This window comes from Meleagris gallopavo, chromosome 5 (genome assembly GCF_905368555.1).
Source record: "Meleagris gallopavo chromosome 5, MGAL_WU_HG_1.1, whole genome shotgun sequence".
Lineage (NCBI taxonomy): Eukaryota > Metazoa > Chordata > Aves > Galliformes > Phasianidae > Meleagris > Meleagris gallopavo.
The window spans coordinates 24323134-24342877 of NC_139408.1; the positions used below are offsets into that span (position 1 = coordinate 24323134).

Consider the following 19744-nt stretch of genomic DNA (forward strand, 5'->3'; position numbering starts at 1 on the left):
ATAACAAGCTGATTTCTCTATCTTCATCAGCAAAAGGCAATGATTTAAGCGATAGGAAATAAAAGATGAAGAGGAAATCTGTGATTGTAGTTTAAGGAGCATAAAATGATCAGGAAGAAACAGTAAATGTAACAATACTCAATTGTCACTGCAAAAATATGGGATCTCTTAACAGCGTAGCACAGATCCATCGCTTTTTCTGTAATAGAACACCAGAAAACCAGAAGCCTCCAGCACTCAGAAAGTAATTCCATTTCTTTCAGTATCTTACAGAAAATGCATTCAGACACCTGCAGGGCTGAAATTTTTCCTGAATCCTGATGCTACTTTGCAGAAGAAAAGAAAACTACAGAAAACTCTTCTGGAACTCATGATGGGAAGCCAACTCCAGTTCAGCCAAGTCATCTTCCTGCCAAAATAGGAACTTCATTTAGAGCATTTTTTATAGCATTTTCTCCCTGCAATATCAAAATAGCAACTCAATATTTCTCACTACTTCTCTTAGGAAACGAGTTAATGTACAGACTAATAGATCTGACTGTCAGGGAAGTCAGACTAGACAATGAGAAGACTCTGCGTCTACTACCTATCCTTGTATTTTTCAATTACTCCTAAACTTTCCATTTTCCGTTCAATAAATATTCTCCCTCCTTCACGAATATTTACAACTTTAAGCTGTTAACCTTTCACCTTGAAAACGTCACTGTGATCTCCTGCTGCCTCCTGTTAAACTCTTTATTCTTTGCTCATCACTTAGTCCGTGTGCCTTGCTTACCTCATCACTCTCTGCTCAGATATTCTGCTCAGATACATCGCGGTAGTGATCAAAAAGAGGAGCAATACGACAAAACGCTTTTCACCAAAGCTGATTATAAGAAGCAATATCTTGGGATCTTCTTACAGCCCTCCCAATTTTTCAAGATTCTTGCTCAAAGGCAAAGGCACACTAATCTCACGTGATACAGAACAGCCATTCAGCTCTCTCCTGAGATCTCCTTGTTTATCTGTGATCAATCTCATCAGTCATTTTGATCAAAAAAATTCTTCTTAGCTGATTTTCCACTGTGACATCAAATCTCTCCCTGGCATACTTCATTTCAGAAAAGGCATTTCCACCCTTTCTATTTTCATTCTTTGCCTTTCAGGTACACAGTTTTACTGTGTTGGCAAGTTGCGCTCTGACTTATCGCTTCATATCTTAGTCTCTATGTTATCAGCAGATTATCAATACAGTTTTCAATATCATGTGCTATCAATGTAAGTATGTGACTGAAAATAGAACGTCCTACATTCACACCATGACTTCTCTCAAACTTGAAAACTCATTTAAAAATGGTTAGAACAAAACATCTTTTTAAATAAGCTGTTTTGATAGACAAGCAATTATAAACTTTTTTCTAGTTGTCTCATATCAAGTGTCCTGATATTTTTACTCAGACTGTCAAGGCAGCAGTCTTCATACTATGTAGTCACATACTTCACAAGAGTAGAGAGTTTATCAGTATATACAACTAAACCCTGCACATTCCACTCACCCTTTTTTAAATACTAATGCAACATAAACTTTCCTCCAGTTCAATGGAATTTCTTCAGCATCTCAACACTTCTGTCTTTTAAAGATCTCTAGCCAATTTTCTCAAAGTTCTTGAACACAAGCTGTCTTGACCAGTTGTTTTACAAACTGAGCACTTTAACAACTGCCTTTCCACAAATCTGTATGTTGTTATGGAACCTCTTTCATCACTAGTATGTGATGATTAAGCATCATTTTTGGTTTTTTTTTTTTTTCTTTCCTAAACAGGACATGCTTATCGAACTCTTTTTGCCTCTGTTGTTGATAACCCTACACCACATGTCTATGACTAATTAATACCACTGCTAAAGTGTTTTTGCTACTAATGCACTTGAAAATCTTTTTAAACTTCCTAACTCTATTGCTAGTTCCTTCCATCATCAAGCCTTCTTCTTCCCAACTTCTTTTTAATACAAGCAAAACCATTTTTTTCTTTATTATTATTTATATATCAGAAAATCCTCCCCTTTCAGCTATGGGTTTGCAGCCTTTCTAGCCATTTACACATACAACTCAACTACTATCCATATTTTTCTCTCCACAGTCTTTCATTCAATTGAGTTACTGTGACTTTGTTTTAAACTTCAGGAGATTTCCATCTTCTAGAAGTATCCAGGTAGAGCAGCTCAGAAGTTAATTAGGCAGTAAAGTTCATTTATTTGAATATCTATGTCTAGGTACATATCAGACTGCTCTAGATTTTTATTCCGTTTGCAAAGAAAAGTTTCAAGCTTCAATCACTTCCACTGGGGTAACACATGGCTTTATTTCTGAGCTTAGTTTTTAGCTCAGCTCTTTGTTTACAGACAATAGGTCTAACACAATGTCCTAATATGTGATACAATGTTTCCCATACAGATAGAGCAATCTACTCAATAGCCACCAAGAAATCTCGCTTTGGCAGAACAAAGATTTCCAATTTGAAGACTTCACCCCCATATATTAAGAACTTTTTTCTCTTCTTACACACAACAGGCTAGTTTGCATTTTATCCAAATCTCAAATTGGATTTGGAAGTCTACAGCAGTCATCAGCAAGCACATAAGCATTTATTTTAGGTATTAATTTATCTTTTGGACTTCAAGATCATCTGGTACAAGGACTGTGAAAAGAGGAAATGTCATTTTTGCAGTGTACTGTTGTTTCCAACCTATTTCTGTCTTTTGATTTCAGCCACAGGAATTCTCCCTCCTAGTCAGAGGAATTTCATCTTATCAGCACTTTGGTTTAGAAATTAATAATTTTTGCTTCAGTTCCACTTGTTTATTAGCTAGCCTTATCACAGTGGCAAGTGGGCAATTAAAGAACTCCTCTTTCAGTCCTTCGAGCCTTGATTAATTTTGTTCTCAACATCTTGATTCTCTTTTAAACAAATTCTTTTTATTCTTCACCTTTCCATCAATATCTACACATTGATTGCTAATTTAATATCAATCATACTAGTCTGGCATATCAGATCTAAAACTTTGCTTCCCCTTTAAAAAACTAGAGGCTAGTCAAACCATACAGCCTCTTTTCCTCAAAGAACATGGATTTGTGAAACTATGTCTAAGTCTTATACAACATATCTGACTAGCAGAATACTCACAGTATTTATTTAGTTTTATTTTACTTTCTGTATCATTTCACATACAGAACATGAACAGCATAAGAGTGTATCTCGAATATCCTTCTTCTTTGGAACTATTAGAAGATTTCTAAAATTATTTACATTCAGTGGAACTAAAATGAGCTATTTATGCTGGTATGGACTATCCCTGGCAGCTCTTTGCTTATTTACTTCAGAAAACCCGTTCAGCTATTGTAATCCTATCCAGTATCCTATCCTCAGAAGACAGAACACCACCTTCTTGCTCTCCTGCACAATGCTGACAAGAATCTTTCCTGAAGGGTGGGAGGTGGATCAATCTGAAGAGCTTTTTATAACTGGGAACTGAGCAACTCCTTGCTATAATGCTCACTTGGAATATCAAAGATCATCTTCAGTTTCCACGACATACAGAACGATTAGGCATTTACAAAGTACAAAATTCCCGTAGTGCTCCTTCCTGCTGTTCACAGTATGCCTGCTTCCTGCCTGCCCCTCGTCACACAAAATGTTGCTTTGTCTCTCATTTCCTCACTTTCTCTATTCAGTCACTCAGTGGCCAGTTCCTTTCCTGAACTGTGATGTGTTCTGAATCATGTTCTCTCCAATGCTCTGCAGAGCATGCACTCATCCTTTCAAACCCCAGAATTTTGTTTCTAATAAAACCTCTAAGCTCCGCTTAAAAATAAATAAACAAATAAATATTACAATAGTTAAAAAAGAATCATTTAAGCTCAAGCACATAGTAGTACACTAAAGCTTGTCACCATTGCACAACAGCTACCAGACAGAACTCACGCAGAAAAAGTTTTGCCCACATCACTTATATTTTCCTTGTAAGATCTACCTGTTAGATGCACTCAAGATAGACATCTTGGGTCCTCCTCTTGATACTACTGCCCTTACTTGGCATGTTGCCCTTGAATAGTGACTTGCTAGTTGAGATTTATTATGCCATTTTCAGTGTACATGTACATCTACTGAAATAGATCTGAATGACTATTTTAATTACAGTTGAGAAATAGCATGCCAAAAATGTTTCCTGAAATCCAAAAATATGCCATCTACTGAGTCCATCTAATCTACTAATTGTGTAGTGTATATATGTGCATACTCATGCCTGCATATATTGTCACATTAACTTAGAAAGATTTCTCTTTTTATAGCACAGCTGTTCATTATGCATAGGTCTATTTTTATAATAGTAGCTCCTTATTACTCACAGATAATAAGGGTAAGGTTTTGCACTGAGTTTCACCTCTATTAAAGCTTTCAGGAAGGATATATATATACACTACCTAAAGCATTCAAAAGTTTTTCAAGGACCTTCGTGATAGCTGTAGAGAGCAGCTCCATTTAGCTTTACCATTTCTATTATTTTCTCTTCTCTCTTCAGAGTGGGATGATTGCTAGCATGATAACCCTCATGATACTGAGAGTTAACAGATTGTACCAACAGTTATGAATAAGAGATGTCTGTATGACCTTAAGCTTCTGTTGTTCTTGGTAGAATTAAATTGGTCTAAGCAATAGCCTTACTTTTGAAAATTGACCATTCCTGGGGCAATAGCTCATTTTCTCCCCTTGCTTCTCCATATACATTAATGGGAAAAAAAAGACATTTAAAACCATTTAAGAGAGGCATGTGTTTTTCTCACAGGGATTAGAGAACTTCTTTGGTTTAGTAAAACTGTCCAAAACAGTAAGGAAAAAAATAATCATAGAATCCTTTGAGTTGGAAGGGACCTTTAAAGGCCATCTAGTTCATCTCCTCTGAAATGACCAGGAACAGGAACATCCATAGCTGGATCAGGTTGCTCAGGGCCTGATCCAGCCTTGCCTTAAAAGTCTCCAGAGATGGGGCATCCACTACATCCTATGTGTTCAATGAATCAAAAAGTAAAAAAAATGTTTAAAAAGATCATAAATATCTCATTTTCTTTTCAAACCTTTAAAATGCTTGTTTTTTGTTTTTGTTTTTTTTTTTTTTTTTCACTCCAGCTTTAAAACTACTGTATATTAATTCATAAAGAAAACTTTCTCGTTGAAAATGTTGAAAGACTAGCCTAGAAAACATCACCAATCTAATTTATAGCTTGGTCACACAAACATTTTCATTATCAAAACCTAAACAATGACAAGCTGTGGGAAGAGAAAAGATGCAACCTTTTCAAGCTGACTTTGTCACTGTAGAAAAGGAATATAAAAATGAACCTAAAGACACTAATTTTAAAACAAACTGCCGAAGAAGAAGCAGTCTCCATCACAAAGGTAGCTTAGTTTGGATGACTGGTTTATATTAGATATGCATCTGAGGTAGATAAAGTTGATGTGTCCAACTCCAATAGATGGTTTTATGCAGTCCAGAAAGTAACCTGGGAGGAATAACCAACATTTTTGCTTTCCAAGGGAACAGCACTATAAAAATGTTGTGCTCTTGGGCATAAATTAAGAGGAAGAAATATTATTATCATATTCCTTCAGAACAGCACTTGCAGAGATTTTCAGTTGCAGCTTAAGAGAAGATAAATGCATGAATTCACATGTACAGATGTGACAGGTGTAATTAGTCACAAGGGAAGGTGAAGGAAGATGTAAAGTCTATAGATACAGAGCGAGTTAGAAAAAAGCAGCAAGGAATACCTCAAAAGACTAACAGTAGCCTCACTCTCTCATGATGACCATAAAATCCTAGGCAGTAACTATTTCTTATGCTACTATTTCATGTGAGAATGCCAGTTCCATTCATTAAGAGAAAATTATATATTCCTGGTATTTACATGGAAACTATTAGAGTATTTTGTTGAGGTTAGAATGTGTCATATTTACTCAATAATCTGCCCAGAGTTCAAAGTTTTTAATGTTAACAGTAAAATGGTTTAAGACTTAGTTGAAGGAAAGTATTTTAGGGCTATCAAAACAGACTTGCTATTCCAAATGACTCATTTGGATTAAGTCAAAGCATAAACTGGGAGGATTTCAGTTTGTGAAAAATGTTGAGGTTTTGAATCTTCAAGATAATTATAAGCAAAACAAGATTTCTAAAATCTTTATTTCCTATGAAACAGAGTACTTAGTTTTCAATGGTTTTATACACTGAAAGACCAAAAAAATCCCTGTGAACTACCCAGAGGTACTAATAAAACTATGCAAAAGAGAAATGGGAAACATCATTGTGAGAGTTGCCCTCAAGCAGATGCTCAGCTATCAGCTTCAGCACGCCTCTGCGTTTTGCTGGCTATGGCAGGAGGTCTGTGGCCCTACCCTTCAGCTTCCATGGCATGGCACTGCAGCAATTGACAGGAAAAGAGAAACTGCGTGCAAGCAGGAAAGTAATGGAAATATAATTTTCAGATCCAGATTTTGATTGAATTATTACAATGAATGTAGAATTGACCCCACTGAATTCAATTTCATAACATTATTTTCAATTGCTTAATTTTTACACAACATAAATAAAGCAAAAAAAGCTTTTTTGCTGCCCCTGAGCTCCCTTGATCTTTGAGGCTACTTAATGTTCCTCTCCTCCCTTGTTTTACTAGGAAGAGCCTTAGGAATGCTCTGAATGTATGCACTGCTCCAAGAATCCCTCAGGGGTTGCTTTGCTCAAGGAGGCTTTCCAAGCACAAAGACACATTTCCTGCACCTCTTTTTCTTTGATCTACTTTTGACACAAGGATGACTGCCAACAGCTCTTTGTTATCATCTAAGGATTCCCCTTTGAGAACTTAACCCTTACAGAACAGTGTAAATCAGCCAGCTCTAAATATATCCCATACAGCATTTGAAGCAGTTTTGCGAGAGACACTCCTTCCTTTGTTAACTTTTCCCAGAGTGAGCCATGCAAGAGGCATCAGAACAGAGGAGTAACACTTCGGTTGTGTGTCCAGCAGAGGCACTGATCAGGAGCTGGGCTCTCATGCCTACTCTGCCATTAGCCAGCTGAGTCACACGTATAAAAACACATGTGATGGGACTAACTTCCTGTGAAAGTGCTTTAAGCAAAATGAAGGGAAAGTATGATATGAAGGCAAGCCTGGTTAAGGTTGTTCTTGCCCCTCCTGGCTCACATGCAGGAGCAGCAGGAGCTATCAGAGCCAGCACTGACTTCCTTCTCCAGAACTCTTGGCTGTCGGATCCTACAGGCTTTTCTCCAATATTCAGTTTCTGAATGAATCTCCTGAGAGATTTATTGAGGGATTAAAAACTAATCCATGTGTGGCAGATAATTCCACGCTTTCGTGGTTTCATGTCATAAACAATGTCACCTCCTACCTTCACTACAAGCTACCCAAATCCACTTTGCTAAAGAGCTCAACTACCGTGGATTCTGCAATGCTGAGAGGATACTTAGAACAGAAGCAAAATTCCTAAAATCTCATATGCTCTCATACTGCTGCCATCTCAACGATCAAAACTCAACGTGCAAACTGCATGCAGAGTGCTTCTCAACACAGTTTTGCCCTGAAGAGAGTTGTGCACTGTGTCCTCAAGCAAACAAAATGATTTTCACAACAGTCTGCCCAGACATCAAATAAATGTATGTATGTTCCACATCTAATACTGAGAAAATGCTCAGATATCACATTAAATACGGGACATATAAAACAACCAGCTCGATACATACAATTGTTTCTAAGATGTGTCAGTAACACAAGTAAAAGAAAAAAATGGAACTTTGAGAAAACACATTTCAAGCTGAAAAAAAGTGCTAAACCAAATATAAAATGGACAGTCTAATGCATATTATGTTATCTGTAAAGAGTAAATGCCCATTTTCTGAACATTATGTATTTTTTCTAAATCATAAAATCCTTGCTGTGAAATTAATAGTAAATAATAATATTTAACACTGTGATTTTTCTCTTACTCTTATTTATTCTAACAACCTCACTAACGAATGACTGCTTTATTAAGAAGATTAGGTTGTCCTTGTCTTCACCTATCCCCTTTAAATCAGGCTCTGCCCTCAATTTCCTTTTAATGTAAAACAATGAGGGAAGAAGAGTTACGTCATCCCTTTAGAAACGTAAGAGAAATCCATCAAAAAGAGAACTCATAGGTGTCACAAATTCATCATTTAAGGAAAAAAAAGTCCACAAGAAACTAACTTCACCCCAAAAATAACTTTTAAAAACAATAACAGCAAAACAAACAAATGAACAAAACCACCTACAACTCCAGCAGAGGAGGATAGGGATGGAGAGGCACCAGATACTTTACTTTTTCCTAGGAGAGTTTGTGGAAAATGCTGTTACATTGTTACTTGTGTAAGGACCTACAGAGCTAATTAGTTATTTATAATGTTGAGATGTTACATGAGAATTCTCTGTCAAGAAGGCAAAAATTCTTGCAGCATGAAAAGTTTACAGCCATTTTACTCCTGTTGAATGTTGCAGTAATGTAGTACTAAGTGTACTAATGTTGAAATAGGCTGGTATCAGAAGTGCCAGGAGTGATTTAAAGTACTGATCTGAGTATGGAAGTGTAAGAATGTGGCCCAAATCTCTTGCTTAGTGCAGTACAAATACTTTCGCAATAGGAAAAAGCATCCAGAGAAAAAGTAGGTAACAAGGCTCAGTTTGTAGTGTCAGTTACTCACTAGAACCATGATGCTCCTGATTGTTCTTGTTCTGATGCTGGTATAGATCCATTCAGAAACAGTACCTGTTATTAACAAGCTACTACTATTAAAGTTTCTTCTTGAGTTTCAGTGCCATAACATAGCAAAACTTTGTAAACTACATTGATGGCTATACCTCTCACTCTGAAAGATCTGAAGATATCCAAAAGATAATTTCAAATATACTGTGCTTAGCAAGTACATTTGGAAAAATTGCAAGTAATTTGACATGACAGTTATTGCAATGTACCATTCATCACTTACCAGTTCAGGCTAACAGAGAAGAATACAATCATTACTGCCTATGCTTAATGTCTTTACACCTAAGGACAAATGAACTGGGGAGGAGTTAAAATATTAATGCACTGGGAAGCCACAACAGCAAAACTTCACCACGAATGTCAATGAATTACTCAGCTGGCAGAAATGAACATCCAAAATTCACTGTGATGGTCAATAGCAACCTTTAGCAGGTAGCAGCTGCACAACTCGCATGAAAAGCAGGTGTCTGGAATCCCTTAAAAGGAAGTACAGAGCCAAAAAATCCCAAGTAAGATTAAGAAGCAAGCAGATTTTTGTTTTCATTGTAGCATCTAGAATGCAAAATACATTGTGATATGTGGTGATTGAGACAACCAGTCAGTAACTGCCAAAGAAAATCTATGTAAGCAGGGGATAAAGCCCCCAGTTGAGCTGGAAGGGGTTAGGAACAAGGAACTGTGTGAACACAAAATCTGCAGATAGTTATTGGCACAAACTTTGACTGAGGCAGACTGCCGCATGCTGCTTTGTCAGGTCCCTTTCCTCATGTCCTATCTTGATGACCCCATCCTGCATTCTACAAAAGTGACTGTGGTAGTTCTGAGTGATAACATATTTGCATTGTTTTAAAAAGAAAGAAAAACACAAATCAGTAGGACTAGTTGTTAGTCTCTTTCATCTCAGAGGCTTGCTATCTAGAACTGGGACAAGCTTTGGCCTTTTCTCAGCTCTTTCATGAAATTCTCTCCTTCATCTCAGCTAGATTCACTGGCAAGCTTCCTGCTCTTTCTCATAACAGCACCAACAGGAACTCGATTACAACACCTGACTTAAAAAATGTTTCACAAAGGTACAGCAGCAATGTTAGCCCTTTTTGCCAATATGGAGGGACATATGGGAAAGATAGAATATACTGAGAGTATTAAAGCTCAGTGAAAGAAAGAAGTGGCTAAGGAGAAACTTGTTATCCAAACGTTTGTTTCCATAACCAGGAGAGGAATGTGAAAAACAACCAGCGTTTCTGTTTTATTTATTTTTTCCTTTTCTTCTCCTCGGTCACCCTCATGTGAAAATCAATCTGGGTTTTATGATTTCAAAGGACAATATCTGGTACAAAAGGAAAGATGCCTTCCCCATTTGAGTTGTAATTTAATATTATGATAATGTTTTCTTTTAATGAAAGAGAGGAGAGTGTTTATTTGAAAGTTGGCTGCTGGCCACCTCTTTTAAAGCTACATGAGGCTGTGGTTTCTTCAAGTCGTGTCAAACATCTTCTATGAAACTCAAGCAGGGAAGACAAGGTGTCTAACAGGCAGGCCTTTGAATGTACGAGAGAAAAAGCTTATTTCTCTGATGAAAATAAGCAAAGGTAGAAGAAGAACATATATAAGTATGAAATGCAATCGGTGACTGAAATCTAGAAAGTTTCAGTCCCCACATATAAGATTTTATATTGCAAAATCATACTATAGAAATTGTAAACAGCTTTTCTACTGCATATCCTCCTTACTTCTTGCTCTTTTCCACCCCAAAGAATTTATCTGCTCTTTCCAAAAGTACAGAGACTACAACACTTCCTTATATGAAATAATATTTTCTCCCCATGGCAGATACACTCTAGCCTGGGATATGTTACTCTAGTGCTGAAAAAATGATATACTGTTAACAGGAATCTTGTAGAAAACACATCTGCATGTGAAATAAATATACCTAGGACCACTATTCTAGGTATGCAGAAATCATGACTAAAGATATTTCCAATTCACTGAACACAGTGTACTAAAAATGCTCCCCCATGAATACAAAAGGAGAGCAAATACACAAGATACATCCTTTCTAGATGAAATGAGAGTGTCTTTCCATTTTACATCTGGTTGTGAAAGTTTGGTTTTGGCCATAAATAGATAAGACACCAAAGCTATTTGACTTGAAAAATGCAGTTATTTTTGTTAAAAGAAAGGATATACATTTAAGCACATTCTTCAATAGATGAGTTGGTTCTTTCTCTGAGACACTGCCTGTAATTTGTGCTGCTAATATCCATCACATGTCAACAGGCCAAAAAAGAGATCTATCCCTCCCAATAAAGACAGCCCTTGTTCTGCTCACATTCCCTGAAGGCATAATACTTTTGACTGATTGCTCTTCTCTTTTCCTTTTCTTCCACATGTTTTTAAAGTGACTCTGCAATCCTTGTATGTACCAAACAACAACTTTAGTTCCCTTTCCCAACACATGGCATGAAAAGCCATTGTTTCATGCATTAGGCTGAGAAAACCTTCAATCAAGCTGGCAAAACCTTATAAGGTTTACTTCTTAATTAGTTGTTTGCTTTTCCCAAAAGACAGGAGAAAGGTAACAGTTAAATATTTTGTCCAAAGGACAGGGAAAGGTAGCAGATGTGGCAAAAGAAAGGAACAGACTCAACTCCATATCTGTATCTTCTCAAAAAGATGTCCTCTCCCACCTAGCTGGCAAGCTCTGTTCTTGTGAATCAACAGAGACAACACAATGACCATAAAAATGTCCTGTAGCTTGTGATGGAGCACTTTCTGCACATCTATTTTATGTATGAATTACATGGGAACATTAGACAGACTAGAAACACAGGGGGCCCTTGCCTTGACACAAAACATGGAAAGTCAGAACCTGTATCAGTAAGAATTCACTGATAGTAACAAAGAGCTGCCTTGTTGGTTTTTTGCAGTTGAACACAAAAGCTGAGACTGAGCAGACTGTATTCTGCCCACACCTCTTCTGTCATTCCCAGTGGTACAGTTGCTTGAGTGTGAGGAGGGAAAAAGCAGATAATTGAATGTCCAACTGAACTTACAGCTTACAGTAAGGAAATACCATAATAAATATACAAATACATAAAACAAAGCCCATCTCATCTTTTCACTGTTATGCCATTAGATGAATCATCTATGGAAAATATCATTTATTAGAGTTAGAATCTAACCCATCTCTTTGTTTCGAAGTCAGTTTAATATTTGAACTACGTGCCACTTTGACCTATTTCTCTTCCTCACCAGAAAGACTGACACAACAGTTTGCTTGGAAAATTTATAAACAGCATTTTCAAAATCAAACTAAGTGATTTCTTTTCAGCATAGTCCATTAAAGAGGAAAAACCTTAGATGGAAGATACTGTTTTTTCAGCCATTCAAAAACGATTTCAGGGGTTTAAAAAGATCAAGCTAGTGAAAAGAACAAAAGTTATTACATTTTGCTGCTCTCACAAGCATTTGAGCATGTGTTAAGTTATCCATTTTGGTTTGACGTTCATGCAATACTGCAGCAGTATTCATGATACAGCTCAAATCAAGCCATCATTCAATGATACAACCACCTTTATAGGGAGAATGATATAACTAGCACATGGAAAAGAGACCAAACAATCCTTGGCTCCTACACTTGATTTTGATCAGAAAAACCCATAAGATAGTTCCCATTGCCACAGATTTGAGAGTTTCTTGTCACATTCAGCTCTTGCATTTTTTGCCTTTCCAGCACTGGTAGCACAGGTGAATGATCTGTGGTGACTTCCCATTGAAATGTTCATGGCAGAAATGCCTGGGACTGTCAGGCTGTACTCAATAACACAAGGGATCCAATTGGTCCTATAGTCCTCTTTCTTGCAGCGTTCTGAGATGCTCAACTGAATATGCTGTCATCTGTAAGTCATACATTGGATTACTCCAGGCCTTAGCAGGCTACAGCATCATTAATCAAGTTCAAGTAGCCTTGCATGAACACCAAATCATCTGAAAAGCCCTGAAGAAATGGGGCTGCAAGGACACTTCACCATCAGTGACACAGCAACATTTTTCAACAGCATTCTGGATATTCTCAAACACTGAGATATATTGAGTGTCAATGAGTGATACGTTGTGAGTCAAATATTAAGATACATTGAGGCACAAATGTCAACATATCCCCCCCCTCCCCTCCAGTTGTGTTTAGATACTTCATACCCTTTCTGAAGAATTTTCATGTGTATAAGCCTTCCAATTCTCTACTGAAGTGTTGTTTCCCATCTGCAGTCTGACACTACTGCAACCTCCTCTCTGTTCTAGCTCCAAGGTACTCTCTACTCACTCACAACCACTTAAGGAGTAACCAACTTGCTCTGGAGAAGCCTGTTAAATATAAAAGCATTTGAGCTCCAGGCAGGCCTCTGAATAGTTGAATTTGATGCATCATTTTGAACTTTCTCGTCATGTTTCAGTGGAGCTAGGTGCTGGTTCTTTATATGTTTCTGCTTTTTGTATCTCTATGGACATTTCTGCTAACTCAGCTCATAGAATAGTAAGGATCTGGTTTTATGGGCATGAGCTGATATATCAAAGAGACTTGCTGAAATAAGCCAATAATAGTTCATGGATTATTACCTGTTTTTAGTTCATTTTGGATCCCATAATGAGCAAATTGTGATTTACAGGGTGATATTCCACTGCTGCTTGAAGTATACAATATGTGATAACATATTTTAATTAAAAGAGAGTGAAATATCTTTCAAATACAAAAGCTCAATTACATTTCTTACTCAGGGTTTCCGGATTTGAAAGAACTAAGAATATACAAAACAAAGATCTATGCATTCTGCATAGACATTATTTCTAAAAATCAGAAAGGAATTACTAAGAGCAAACTAATACATTATTACATCTAAACTAGTTCAACTTCTCTAAACTAATTCATATATAACTATAGCCAAAGTCTAGGTGACAAAGACTTGTGATCAATAAATTGAATGGATTAATGGTGGTGTCTTAATCGGATTCTGAAACCATGAAATGAATCCATCAGCTAATCAAGTCAAATTCTGAGTTTAACACAGAGAGAATTACTTTTCGTGAATCCTCTGCCAAAAGATTTAGTGATGGCTATTTGTCTTTGATCTGAAGCTGCACTTCAGGTTATTGCATGCCAGCCATTCATGGATTTACATCAGAATTGTGTCTTCTTTGGTCAGTCTAGGTGAGACAAATCCATACAGTAAGTTCTATATGAACATGAGAAAAAACTTATTTTGGGGTGACAAAGTGCTGGAACAAGTTTCCCAGAGAGGTTGTGGACTCTCCTTTTTTGGAGATATTCAAAACCCGCCTGGACTCCTTCCTGTGTAATCTACTCTTGGGAACCTGCTTTAGTAGAGATGTTGGCCTAAGTGATTTCCATCTCCTATGATTCAGTGCTGCAGGACTGAACTATTGACATAGCCAATAAGTGTCTTCACTTCCCAGCCACTCCAAAGTGAACTGGAGATTCTTTCCTGCTCAATAGGACTGACAAGCCATGAGAACAAGTCTCTTTTAAAAATGCACTCAGTAGGGCTGAACAGCAGATAGCTTTGAGGATGCTCTTTCCTCCTTCCTTCGGTTAATAGACAGGATAAGCAGCATTAACTTCATTCTAAATGATCCCTGAATTTTTGAAGCTATAAGTCACAGATGACCCACCATTTCCATTCTCAACACAAACAGCACCATAGCAACTTCTAAAAAAGTGAGAAACAACAACAAATACTAATTTTCACAAATCTCTTAACTGCTGGTCTGGTCACTGAGAAAATTAGTGAGATACAGAAAGCCTCATCTGAATTACCTGAGAAGAAAGCCTTGTCTGGACTAACTGAGAATAGATGTTGCCCTCAATTTTTTCAGTAAGTGTAATTTTATTTATGAAAATGTAAGTTTATCCAGATGCATTTGGATAGGAATTATTCTGATTCACCCGCACATAAATTGGAATAACACCTAATAAAAGGAAATCTTTCCTGCCTACTTCAAGTAAACTAACACTAACTGGCTAACGCAAATAGGAATTTAATGTAGTTTCCTGAATTGGCTACATATTTCTTAACTCTAACATTTGCCTACAATAGCAACAGCTATACTGACAAAAGTTAAAAGCTTTGGCTGCTTCTTCTTCTTTTTTTTTTTTTTTTTTTTTTTTTTTTTTCCTCTCAGTAATAACCTGCACAATGAAGCAGAGATGTGAGATTTCTAACTGCATACTATATTCTGTCTTCATATCAGTCGGCCAGTTACATCAAATATCCTCCTAAACTTCTACATCAGATCATGTGTTTCTCATGGAGCTGTTTTCTACAAAGATTAGTACTGCTGGAAACAACTTTATTTCTAAGTCTTCTATATAAACTCCTTGTTTCCATCACTCAGACATTTATTTTGGGAGAGAGGCAGGCCTGGGGCTGGAGAAGGATATGAAAGGGTACTCCCCATATATGATGCTACCGGAGCTAGAGGGCAGAGCAAGCCCTTTCAACCACTGTAATTCGAACTCACATTAACCCCTTCATTATTTAATAGTGTATTCATCTTCAAGCCCACCTATGAGAAAACTCATTATCTCTGTTCTTAGCAAGTATTTCCATAACATCACATACAGAGCCTTTCTATGCTGTCTGAGGCTCTCATTTTATGGAATTTCTCATTACGACCATCTAAGAATGAATTTACCTAAGATACCTTAGCATTCACTGCACTCCTCATTTTATGGTTGTTGTTTTTTTTTTTTTTTCTTGCTAATATAACTGCTTTCTAAAACACTGCTTCCATGTCAATCCAGTTTTTGTGATAATGCTAGCACAAAGTATAGCAGGTGTTGTTTAGCTATTCCAAGTCAATTTATTTTTGTTGGTATACTGCAGAACATCATTCCATATTTGTCCACTTCACATCAAACAAGAATCAACATCAATTTTCACACCGCACAATTTGCAGTGATCTGGCACTCGACATCTTGGTGCACCTTAATGGCTGACACAACTCCAATATCTGCTTTATCACCTACACAACAGTCATAAGCGCAAAAAAGGAATAAAACACTGTCAAATCTGCCAATGTTTTGGATTAATCCCTCAGTCCTTTTCCTGGCCAAAACTTCTACTGATTCTAAGGAGTCATGGTTGATATTTTTATTCTCAAATGACAGCGATACATATCAGGTAAACACAAGGGCATAGATAAGCAAAAAAAAATAACCACAATGCAGAAATAAAAGAAGTGAATGGCTGTTCTCTAACATGAAGAAGAAAGAGAACCTGAGGTCATTCAGCTAGGTTAGAAGTATCAAATTATTAACAGATATCCAATGAACTAGTAACTGGTGCATGTGTCTCTGTAATTAGCTCCTGGGTACCCACTTTCCAGAACAATTCAGGTCTGAGGCAAACTACTGTGAGATTCTAAATCTGCTTAGGAAGGGTAGGTTGTGTAAGAGGAAAGGGGCGAATGAGTGGCATGCTGCGTTACACCATTCCTACCTCAGTCCTGCAGGATTTGAAGGCACACAGATTAACATATTAGGGGAATCAATACACAGCCATTTACTAAACAGAGATCGTAAGTTTCTCAATACTGAAAAGTTAAATTCTATTAACGGTAGGTTCTGTATTGAGGAGAAAAAAAAAGACTACAGTATACATATGCCATATAACAATGTAAGAGCATGACCTTCTCAGGCATAATAAGAAGTTTAAAATCATGAGCCCTGGACAAATAGAGCCCAAAAGTCTTTTATAAGCTGGGTGGTGGTACCTCTGCCCTAACATTCATTTTAGAAAGCATTGAAACACAAAAGGTCTCTGAGGATGAAAAGACAGTGAGCATTTTGTTGATGTTTAAAAAATGGTAAAAGGGGAAAAAAATGTCATGCTGGATCCTCAAGATTGCAGTCTTGAGCAAAATAATGCAAAACTGCCCTAAATTTAACTAAGTACAGAAATACAATTCAAAAGATCACTTTTCATGGGGTAAAACCCTCACCCCACCTCATTCTTTAGAGACAATAATGATTTCATCCATGTGAAAATCCCCTACAATTGATGACCTCTTTATAAACCAACTGTAAAACACACCTGCAGCAGGTGATTTGCTAATGACAAGGGCATACTCCATCAGCTTTCCAAAACATAGTAGAAAGTTTATTTAGAGAGCTTTTTTTGCTAAGCCTATTTAAATGCATCCTTGCTTCATAGACCTTTCTTTTTAATCATTTATTAGTTTATTTGTTAGTACTGCACACTCCACTGCATGGCATAAGTATTAAAGAACACACTAGGTCTCCAGGGAACAGGCCAGGAAATGTTAGCTCAGCAAGCTCCCAGTTTTTTTCAGGGACATTCAGCTGATGTGTGTGCAATAAAAAAAGAACAATAAACTTAAATTTTTGTCAGGGACCTTCTAAGTCTGTTTACATACAGCAGATTACTGAACACAACTTTTGCACTTTCTGTTTCTTTTCTGAAAGAACTGTTTCCACATTTACAACAAACTGACCTGATGACTGATGTTTATATACTCTTGTTTACAGCCTGTATGCCACTGACTTTATTATTAGCGAAACGCAGCCCATATCTACCTTGCAGATCCCCTTCTGGCACCAACCCAATATTCACAAAGACATGCCTCATTCTATTTTTCATAAAAACCATCATTATTTCAATTTTCATTAAGCTTTTAAGATCAGATTCATGCAGCTGAACTAGGACTTGTAGTCCTGTGGTTTTCTGTTGTCAGAAAAAGCCATTGCTCTCAAGTTAGATTTTCATATGAGACCACAAATATGGGAATTTTTTGCTCAACTTCATCTAGCAGTATGCCTACCACCAAGTGCCTTGGCAGCAGCAATGTGCAGCAGCATGGAAGATTCCATCTTCTATAATTCTCTTCAATACCGCCAGGAAAATATGGAAGTACTGACACAAGTCCCCTCTCAGTAGCTGCCAAATTCCTTTCCAGAAGGAGAGATTCCAATTTTTTCATGCCAAAACTTAATTTTCATAGGCAGAAGTTGTGAAAAAGTAGAGTGCACAAGAGTACTGTTATGAGATCAAACTATTTGTTGCTATAAATTGTCTGGTAAATAAAGTGGGATTTATGACTTCAGCCGCCTAAGACTTGGGTGTTGAAGAGAGAAAAGCACGACAGGAGGAGCCTAGAAGACAAACTTAAGCTGCTCACCTACTAAATGACGCAAATTTGCCACAAGGAATCCAACCACAAGTGCCACTATTTGAATTATTTTGCCACTAGCTTATTTAATACCTTGCAATGCTTGCCAAAAGAGCTCTGACACTGTAGTAATAGATTGCTGTATGGATCAACACTTTTGGCTAAAGCAGGATGGAGAAAGATTAAAACCTGAATCTTCTGGCAGTATCCCTTTCATTCTTCATGATCAAGAACCTGAATTAAATTCCACACTGTACTATCAACACACACTGTGATACCTGGGGTTTATACTGCCAGTGCCCAAGCTGCTCTCTAAAGAAGAACTTCTTACCCTGCACTGGTAGTGACAACAAAGGGGAAATTAACAAATCTGGGAGAGCTCCCATAACATCCACTGAACTATGACTGGGTTGATAATAGGCTAACTGCAGCGAAAAGTGTTTCCAGGTAACCTGCTTTGTTCCTTAACTACTGCCCTCAGCATTCCCACTTACTGCACGAAGAAAAGGAGGTGGAAATGATGTCAAGGAAGAGATGAACCAAAATAACGAAAACCAGTTATAATAATCAACTGAGAGGTAAAAATGCAAATGCTAACCACATAAGCATAAGCTAAAAATCAGGAGAATGTAGATTCCTCAAATCAGATATCTATTGATGATTGAGTGCACATTCAGCAAGTTTGCAGATTACAACAAGGTGTGTGGTGTGGTGTTGTTGACATGTCCAAGGAACTGAATGCCGTCTAGAGAGACCTAGACAGGCTCTAGCAGTGGGCCCAGAAGAGCCTCAGGAGGTCCAACTAATCCAAGTGCAAAGTCTTGCACCTGAGCCAAGCCAACCCCCACTAACAACACAAGTTGAGAGATGAAAGAACAGAGCCAAAAAGTCCTGCCAAAAAGGACTTGGGGGTACTGATGGAAGGTAAGTTGAACACAAGCCTGCAATGTGCCCTTGCAGCCCAGAAAGCCAATCATATCCTGGGCTGTATCAAAATAAGCATGGTCAGCAGGTCAAAGGAGGTGGTCTTGCCCCTCTACTCTGCTCTGAGACCTCACCTGGAGTACTACATTCAGACATAGAGTCCTCAGCACAGGAGAGATGCGGACCTGTTAGAACATGTCCAGAGGAGGACTGCAAAAATGATCCAAGGGATAGAACACCTCATCCATGAAGACAGGCTGAGAGAGCTGGAGTTGCTCAGCCTGGAAAAGAGAAGGCTTCAGGGAGACCTGAGAGCAGCCTTTCAGTTTACAAAAGGGGGTTATAAGAAAGAAGTGGACAGACTCTTTAGTACGGCTGTGATGATAGGACATCGGGAAATGGTTTCAGACTAAAACAGGGGAGATTTAGATTACATATGGGGAAGAAGGTTTTTACAATAAGGGTAGTGAAGCAAAGGAACAGGTGGGTGGCCCAGAGAGGCAATGGATGCACCACTCCTGGAGACGCTCAAGGACAGGCTAGTTGGGGCTCTGAGCAACTTGATCTAGCTGTACATGTCCCTGTTCATTGCAGGGAGTTAGACTAGATGACCTTTAAAGGTCCCTTACAACTAAATGATTCTATGAGTCTGTAAGTTCACAAGAACTGTTAGGAAAAAAAAAAAAGAAAGAAATATTGGAGACTTTGAGAAGAAAAAAAGATTGGAGTAGTTATCAGGAAATCAAACCATGCAGTATTAGGATGCTAACTCCAATTACAGCATCAATATA

At 37.6% G+C, this 19744-nt stretch overlaps 1 protein-coding gene across 2 annotated transcripts in view; it reads right to left on the bottom strand.

Annotated features, from left to right (window-relative positions):
* Positions 1-19744, bottom strand: part of LTK (leukocyte receptor tyrosine kinase) — an 83167-nt gene that overhangs the window by 49298 nt on the left and 14125 nt on the right. Inside the window, exon 2 of one of the 2 annotated variants that reach the window (XM_085224782.1) lies at positions 861-893. The exons of the other annotated variant lie outside the window; for it this stretch is intronic. Within the exon in view, the coding sequence (XP_085080908.1) occupies positions 861-893 (33 nt within the window). The remainder of the gene's footprint in view (positions 1-860; positions 894-19744) is intronic. 2 annotated transcript variants of the gene reach the window in all.